General features: G+C 31.4%; 1 protein-coding gene across 1 annotated transcript; it reads left to right on the top strand.

Annotated features, from left to right (window-relative positions):
- Positions 1–1,196: 1,196 nt before the first annotated feature.
- On the top strand, positions 1,197–5,475 carry LOC110722886 (DNA ligase 1-like). The gene is made up of 15 exons (XM_021902176.1): positions 1,197–1,240; positions 1,332–1,391; positions 2,104–2,229; positions 2,697–2,765; positions 2,864–2,950; positions 3,049–3,111; positions 3,295–3,375; positions 3,794–3,885; positions 4,002–4,094; positions 4,203–4,274; positions 4,385–4,600; positions 4,683–4,757; positions 4,850–4,921; positions 5,004–5,069; positions 5,222–5,475. The coding sequence occupies exons 1-15, from the start codon at positions 1,197–1,199 to the stop codon at positions 5,473–5,475; spliced, it is 1,470 nt and encodes a 489-aa protein (XP_021757868.1).
- Positions 5,476–9,601: the final 4,126 nt, after the last annotated feature.

Here is a 9,601-nt window from a genome sequence, read left to right on the forward strand (position 1 = left end):
CATGTTGGTATTAGAACGGAAATTGAATCCTAACTCTATTCCTTCAATATTTCACTTTGAATTTTAAGAGGTTAGTTTCACAACATGTTTTTAGGGACGAATTTCAGGGTCGAAACATGTTTTCGGCAAATTATTGACTTGAACTGAACACGACTCAAACCCGAGAATGACCCGACTTGATTATAACCTGCAAATTATTGACTTGAACCGAACTCGACACAAACCCGAGAATGACCCGACCTGATTATAAGCCGTAAATAATTGACTTGAATCGAACCCGACTCGAACCCGAGAACGACCCTAACTCGTTTAAACCCATAAAGACCCGAATTTAACCTGACCTATTTTTCACCCGACTCGATGTAACCCGACCATTTACTAATCCGGCCTAAACCCGACCCAAACCCGATAAGATGTATGACCCGACGTGACTCGACTCAAGCATGACCCAACCCGCATATGTTATGACATTAACCCGTATTGACTCGACCCGAGATGACCCGACTCAAACCCGACCCGTTTACCCGAATTGACAGCTCTAACTTGAATGAAGGCCAAAGGAAGTAGAAAAAGAGTTTTTTTTTTTTAAAAAAAAAAAAAGAAGAGTGGGCTTAGCCCTTAGGTTTTTTTTTAAAAAAAAGTAAATGGGCGTCAGCAAGATTTGGATTTTGGAAGGGCCCAAAATCGTAGTTAGTTGGTATGGGCTGCATTTTTGATGTTTTAGGTGAGACGTCAACTTATGTGTGTAATTATACTAATCGGTATACACTAGACCCTAGTGTAGGTACCACAACCTACACCCCCATCTAAACGCAGCGTTTTGCGTTTTTCCCCTTCCCCCACAAACTACAGTAACTACCCCCACTAACCGCAGTAAATTAGGAAATAACTTCCCCTACCCCACATATATATAAATATATATATAAATATATATATATATATTAAAAAAAACAATCCATTTCAAATCATTTTCTCTCTCTAAATAACATCTTCTTCATTTTTCTAGAGTTTCTCTCTCATCAACACCGTCGAATCGGAATGAAATTTGCTTCAAATTATTGCAAAATTGCTTCAAAACACTACATAATTGCTTCAAATTTGCGATTTTAGTACAGTTTTTTGTATGAAGCCTAATTTTGGTTTATTTTCTTGTGATTGTAGAGTGATTTTGGAAAAAAAACGCTTTAGAGAAGAACATGCAAGATGAAACTGGAAAATCGGAGCAAAATGTTACCAAAGAGTAAGTAATTTTGTTCATTTTCTTGCGATGAAAATTATAGAGCGAATATATATGTTAAACCTAATTTTTGTTCAATTTTTTGCAATTGTAGTATGATTTTGGAAAAGAATACTTCAGAGTCGAGTAATTTGTTGAAAATTTCTGAAGAAATGTATGAACCCTAACTTTTGTTCAATTTAGTTCAATTGTATGTATGAACCCTAATTTTTGTTCAATTTCTTGCCATTGTAGTAAATTTTACTGAATATTAACAAATTAATATAAACAATAAAAATTTATCAAACAAAACAGAGACGATGATGATGTACCTCTTCAGTCAACAATAGAAAAGTTGAAAAAAAACCCGCCAAAATGCTCCAATTGTAGATCTTGAACTTTTGAAAGATATTGACAAGTCAATTGGTACGGATTTTAAAATGTCTCCATATATTACCAAGGTAATTAGTCATTTACAGAATATATTATGTTCATGTCTAATATGTTAGTCGTATTTGATAAAAATTGGTTTCATCTTTGTTTAATATGCTATTTGTATATGATCATATTTGATACTCATAATGTTCATTTATAGATATAGTTATGATCATATATTTATATTTGTTCATTTGAGTATTCATTGAGATTTAAGAGCAAAAGTACGTTTCAATGAAACATCATTGTATATGATCATATTTGATACTCATAATGTTCATTTATAGATATAATTATGATCATATATGTATATTTGTTCATTTGAGTATTCATTGAGATTCAAATAACAAATGTACATTTCATTAAAACATCATGCACATATATAAATATGATAATAATCATTTCAGTGATATGCATTCAAACTAATGTCATGTAATTAATTTATAATGTAGTGATGTGCCATTTAGAGTGATACACTTGCTTCAATTTAGAGATGAAAAATCTGAACCATTAACTCTAAAGAAGGTTATAGAACAAAATGAATATGGTAATAGTTATCAAAGATACACTTTAAACAAGTAAGTTTATATGTATAAAATAATTGTTTTTACATGCAATTATTGTCCATTGTATATATATACCAAACTTATTAGGTAATTCTTAAAATTTTAGTGAAAAAAAAAGGTTCGAGTGAAATTTGTTATGTCAAAATCAAGACCACCAGAGACAAATCAAACAATAAGGTATAAAAGCTTTATACCAAAATAACTAATTATCTTCTTCATTGTATAAATTAGTTCATACTTTAATATCATATTATATAAAATAATTCTGTTGTTTTTAAGTGAACAAAGTGAGAACATTTCTGCTACTCATGCAACAACTAAGAGTGTGTCTGCTACACATAACACAACTGACAAAAAGAGTATAGGGATCAAAGGTATACTAATGCTCACTTTTATATAAACAAATTTTCATTTTACATACAAAATTTGTTCATTTCTTATAATACAAATTCTAATTAATGAATATATATAATATTCAGTGAAAAGAATGTGGAACAAAACCAGGATACAATTGTACCTGAAAAGGACAAACATGATGAAGATCAAAGGTATTAATGAATAATTTTCATTTCATTTTTGATAACTGTATATTTTGTGTACAATTTATGTGCATTTTTTTTATTAAAAGTCTTAAAATTGATTTCAGCAAGCAAAAACAAGTTCAACCAGAAGAGCAGAGCAATCCATACAATAATACTCCTGACAAAAAGGACAAAAATGAAGTTGATCAAAGGTATAAATATATAATGTTCATTTCATTTTTGATAACTATCTATTTGTGTACCATTTATGTTCATTTTAATTTAAAGTATTTTTTAATATTGATTTCAGCAAACAAGAAGAAGTTCAACCAAAAGGGCAAAGCAATCCAGAAAAGAATAGTCTTGGCCAAAAGTAAGATAACTTAAATGTTCATTTTAGATAGAATATATGTTCATTTGCAAATCAGTACAAAAAAGTTTACTCCTGGCCAATAGTAAGATAAGTTAAATGTTCATTTTTTATTGACTTTATGTTCATTTTTTTTATTTATTAATCAAAATTGTAAATTCAAACATATTTTTAATGAATTATCAGAAAACCCAAAGATGATGCAAGAATAACAACATTAAAGGACAAGATGCAAGAAATACATTTAGACATAGAGAGAAACCCAAAGTATGTTTAAATTTGAATAATTGAATTAATATAATCAATTAATGTATATATTTCAAAGTTATATAACAATATCATACATTTACAAGAAGTACAAAGAATCGACAATTAGAATTATGAGAAATTTCAAAAGAATGGAAAAGGCAAGCAAGGAAATCAGGAGAGGTAAATGATCATATTTATTGAATATTTTTGTTTAATAGTCATAAATATCAATTTTAACAATACTATTACTTTTGAAGGTGAAGCAAAAAAGAAAAAAAAAGGGCCAGTAGAAGAGAAACTGTGGAAACAGAGCTGAAAGGTAAAAATTTTAAAATGTACATTTTTATTACAAAAAATTTTCATATTGGATCTGCATAATATTGAATGTTCAATAAGATTAAAAAAAATTAAATTTTAACTAATTAAATTTTAATAGAAGGACAAGAGGGAAAAAAGGGGCTGAAAAAGAGAAAAGCCCTAAAGAGAAAACTGTGGAAGATGTCTTTCCAAAGACAACAAATCTAAAAGGTTAAAATTTTAAAATGTACATTTTTATTACATAAAATGTTCATATTTGATCTGAATAATATTCAATGTTCAATAAACTTAATAAATTTCAATTTTAACTTATTAAATTTTCATAGAAGGACAAGAGGGAAAACAAGGGCCTGAAAAAGAGAAAAGCCCTAAGGAGAAAACTGTGCAAGATGTCTCTCCAAAGACAACAAACCTGAAAGGTAAATACTGAAAAATGTACATATTCATTACATTAAATGTTCATTTTTGATCTGAATAATATTAATGTTCAAAAAGATTAATAATTTCCACTAATTAATTTTATATAGATGGACAAGAGCAAGCCATGCCAAAGCCTAAAGAAATGAAAGATACAACTACAAATGAAACGCAAAAGAAAGGTAATATTCATTATCTGAAATGTTCATTTATATTTTGTATATTGCATCCTTGTCATCGTATTTACTTAAATGTTTATTTACTATTTTATATTTGATCATTTAATATGCAGGACAAATGGCTTCTGATTTTGTTGAAATTGAGGATGAAACTCATCTGCTAAATCAAAATATGGATAAAGATTTTGAAAAAATAAGTGAGGAAACAGCTGCATCATCTCAAAAGAGTGAACAGTCAACCAAAAAGAAATCAAGATACAAAATGGTTGCAAGGAAAAACAAAAATAAAAGTCCTGTTGTGCCAAGTGGTAGAATTACAAGAAGCCAAGGTAAAGATAATACTTTTTTATTTAACAATAAATATTACATTTTTAACTTTACTAACTAGTAATTTTTTTTTTTAAAAAATAGATGTCCTGTTGGATGAATCTGGAAAGGAAGGCCAGAAGCAGTCTGTTGAGGCTGCTGAAGAAACCATGAAAAAAGGTCAGAAAAGAAAAATGTCTACAAGGACTTCTCCTGTTCAAAAGGAAACTGATGCACCATCTCCAGCACCTACTCCAATAAAAAAATGGCAGGTGCTCCTGCTAAATATTCTGCAGCACCTCTTAAAAAAATGCCAGGTGCTCCCGCTGAAAAAGTTGTACAAGGCAAAAGGGTAAATGTTCAATTTTAATATATAGAATGATCATATATAATGATGTATTAGTAATGTTCAATTTTAATATATAGGTGGAAAAAAGAAAACTGCAGAAGAAGTGAAGAAAACTTCTAAAGTTGCTGGCAAAAGAAAAGCAGGTATATAATTATATATTATAAATGTTCAATTTATATATACAGAATGATCATTTATAAAAGCAGTTTTGTTCATTTTTTTATTTGCTTACTGTTCATTTTCAATACATTAAAAAACATATGTAGATGATTTTTATATAAATTTCAATTTTCAGTTGTCAGCCCTGCCAAGAAAAATGCTGGGAAGAGGAAAAATATACAAGTACCATCAGATGAACCATCTCAAGATCCTATTGATGAAAGTTCAACTGACAGTGGAGATGATAGTGAAGAGTCAATATATAAAGCTGAACCAGAGCCTGTCAGTGAGGAAGATGATGAGTTAGAGGAGGACGAGGAGGAAATAATTCCAAAGAAGAAACAAGCAAAAAGGGGGAAGGCACAGAAGTTGGTGAAGGCAAAGGCTTAAAAGGGGGAGCAAAAGTTGGTGGTGTATGATCAAGGACAGAGCATAGGTAGGGGAAAAAAGAAAATGAAAACTGAAATAGTTGAAGCAATGGAAACTGAGGAAGTTGAGGAAATACAGGAAGAAGAATTTGAGGAAGAGAAAGCATCAAAAAGAGGAGGACATGTCAAGTTCATGCAATGGATAGAAAAAATGACATATGAGGAAAAACAACAAGTTGTTGATATAGGGTTAGGATCACTTCTTGACATCAGTTTACCTCAACTTGATCAAAGATTCTGTAATTGGATTTTGGGAAGTTTTGAAGAGAGTAGCCAAACTTTTGAATTGCCGAAGAATGAAAAAATAGAAATTGAGGTAGAGGATGTGAGGGTAGTTTATGGATTTCCCACAGGAGAAATTCTAATTGTTGAGGCAAAGTCTGATAAAGCTAGTGAGGAGTATGCAGAATTTCTGAAGAAGTGGAGAAAATCTTGGTCAGGAAAAACTCCATCAGTGAGTCAGGTATGATCAGTTTTAAATGTTCATTTATAATACATTAAATGATCAAATTTGTAAAAATTTTGTTCATTTTGTTTACAGATTGTGAATGGATACATACATGACAAATTCAAAAACAAAATACCAGGAAGTGAACATTTCATAACTAACTTTTTAGCAGTGGCGGTGAACTGCATGATGAAATGCAAATCAAACAATCAATGCCATTTCAAGTTTCTTTTTTCTATGATGGAGAAAGAAAAAATCAAGAATTTGAATTGGTGTCGGTATGTATTTGACTCACTTATTAGAAGTCATGTTGATTGGAGAAAGCAGCAAGGCAAGGGTATCTACAAAGGCCCTCTGCAATTTCTGATGGTAAATTATTAGATACAAAATGCTCATTCATATTTTGATAAATGCTCATTTATTATATTGTTAATGTTACTTGTTTTATTTGTTCCTATAGTTGTTTTACTTTGATAGGGTTCAGAGGTTGGACAAAAGGCCTCCAAAAACATTTCCTATTATTTTTGTATGGAAAAGAGACATGGATGTTGTAGGCGTCGTTCGAAGTGCGCCTACGTTAAAGCATGTGGTGAATATGCTGGCACTTATAGGAAGTGGGAATTGACATATACGATTAGGGACAAGGAAAGTAGGGAGCCGCCAACAAGTTTTTAAGGAACTTGTAAACCGTTCACGGATCATAAAAGGCGACCACGATAAAGAGACAACGATAGGCAACAACGATTGACCCGTGAAGGTTACACCCCATTCATAATCCATGAGATTACTAACTCCATATGGTTCGAAACCACTAAAGGAGGATCGGGGATGATGGTACGAAGTGAGTCATGGATTCACATTCGCCCGTATGGGCCTCTACTCGATTCTTATAGTGAAAAGTGATTCCTGCGATCTCAAAGGCATGCAAATAAAGATTCAATTTACTCCAAACTATTATTAAGCTAAATTGGTTGAATATTAATGCAACATATAATTCTAAAATATTTGTGATCACTTGAATTAAATAACAAGGTTAAAAAGGAACCTAAACCGGTTGTCCAAATTATCTTATTAGGCGTGATTTTCAATTACATATTCCCTTTAAACATGCAATATGGTGATCATAAAAAAAATATAATAAACATTAATATTGGAAGCAATTTAGCCATAATTCCAACAATATAAAATCGTTAGAAAAATAATAGAAATAAAAGGAATATAATTCTTACTTTGATTCTGTTTGTTTGCAACTACAAAATAATAAACGAGTTAGTAACTTCAAGGAAATAATAAAACAAAAATTAAATTAAATTAAATGAATTAGAGTTGATTTGGGGCCAAACCCTCAAACAGTTCTACCTTTCACGCCTTGGCTTAAGGACAGAACCACGAGTAAAGTATGGACTTCTTGGAGTACTTGAAGAAGGAATTTTGAAATAGAAGGGTAGGCTAGTGTTTAGGCTAGAGCATAGAAGAGAGAAAAATAGAGAATTAATTGATGCCCCGTACATCAGAAATGAGGGGGTATTTACAGAGAAAATGTGCCGAGGGAGCACACGGAACCCTAAAATGATAAAAACCCTAAAAAAGTATCCCGCGACACGGCAAACTATACCGTGACACGGGAAGTCCCACCGTCAGTCGGGAAACGTTCCCGTGACACGGTGCATTTTTAGTGTGACGCGGGAAATTTTCAGTAAGCGGGGAAGAAAATGCGTTAAGGGTTTACGCGGAAAAGACACGGAATTTCCCGTGTCACGGGAAATCCCACCGTCAGAAGGGAAGGATTCCCGTGACACGGTGGGTACCTGCCGTGGCGCGGGAATTCCTAACCCGCTTTTCTGTCTAAATACATTTTTAACCCTAATTTCATTCAGCATTTTAAGTGCCGATTGACAATTTCAGGCCTTTTCTGATTTATTATCATTTGGGCTAAAATAAAAAAAATAATTAAATAAAATAAATAAAAGGTTTGGGCCAAAAATAAATAATAAATTAAAAAGGTTTAGGCTAAAATTAAATAATAAATTTAAAAGGTTTGGGCTAAAATTAAATAATAAATTTGGGCTGAAATTAAAACTATGCTTTTACCAAACATCAAGACTAATCCATGGACTGTTCAAAAATATGAATTTAATCAAATACGATATTTTAAGCACTCTCGGGATTAAATACTGAACCCGACCAATAGTGGCGGTGAAAGGTTGTTCATCATCGGGTTTGGTTTTGGGGAGACATTTTTAGGTGTCTACAGCTGTGGAAAGGATGAAGATTGAGATTGATTTGGGATTTGGGAGAGGAAAAATTCTACCAAGGATTGCTGCAAAAGTTGAAGAAAGTTCTCAGGTTATAAAATAATCAAAATTGTTAACATAAATGTTCATTTGTATGATATTAAATGTTCACACGCATAATTCTGAATATTTATTCTTATAATCTAGGTTTTCATGGATGATTTTGTAACCCTGGTGAAGACAACTTGTTCAAACCTGTCAATGCTTTCTACAAAATTGGCGAAGGCAAAGGACATCTTTCCTGGAAATGACTTGGTGAAAAAAGTTGATGAAGTGTTAGGAAAAGTGGCAAGTAGGGAACCGTCTATTCTAAGCCAAGATGAAGAATTCTTTAGCAGTGATGATTTCCTGAATGCACTTGATCAGGCTGAGAAGGAACTGATGCAAGCATCTGAGAGGCAAATAACTGAAAAGCAAATTTCTTTGAAGAAAATGACCAAAAAGGGAAAGGAAAAGGAAGAAGAATATGACATCAGAAAAGCTTTTAGCTTGGGGTTGACTCCACCTTCTCCAGCCATTGGTAAATTCTAACTCACAGACACTATTTTGATTTTTATATAGAATTTTTTTTAATTTGTGGTCTAAATTGTTTTAATTTGTTAATTTTTAAAAACAGGAACAGGACCCAACACTTCAACACTTGATAATACAATTGAACCACCAACAACTGCAACAAAGGGTAATGTTCATTTATATAATAAATAATGTACATAAATGAAAATTGAATATTTTCTAATTATTATGTATAAATACTATTAACTTTATGTTTATCCATAATGATGATTTATAAAACAGCTGAAGAAACGGATATGGGTAAAACTTCAGCAGCTTCAGAACAAGATATTGAAGGATTGCCTAGAAATGGTAAAATGTTCAATTATAAGGAGTAAAATATTCATTTACAAAGAAATAATATTCACTTTTAATATTATTTCTTCTTAGATGCAGGATCTGGATCAAAAGTTGATGCTAACACTAGGTCAGATATTGGTGGAAAAAGTGATGATCCAATCGTAGAAGCAGATCAAGAAAAGGAAGATGTTTTTGGAAAAACAAAGAATGATGACAAAGTAGAGGGGTAAAAACTTGAAGACATGTCTTACTATTAGGGTTATGTAATTAGTAAGGATAAATTATCTAGATGGAACAATTTAACTTATGTAACTATTGTGTTGTAACTTCAAAATGGTGTTTCAAAAACTATTGTATGTGTGTACAACTTTTTGTTGAATATGTATTATGAATGTGTGGTTTATGTTATATAAATATGTTTGATTTTATGAATTGAAAACGCACATAATGTATTATGTGACTTATCATTTTATTTATATGTACTGACACTGTTT

This window comes from Chenopodium quinoa, unplaced genomic scaffold, assembly GCF_001683475.1.
Source record: "Chenopodium quinoa cultivar QQ74 unplaced genomic scaffold, ASM168347v1, whole genome shotgun sequence".
In the NCBI taxonomy this organism is placed as follows: domain Eukaryota; kingdom Viridiplantae; phylum Streptophyta; class Magnoliopsida; order Caryophyllales; family Amaranthaceae; genus Chenopodium; species Chenopodium quinoa.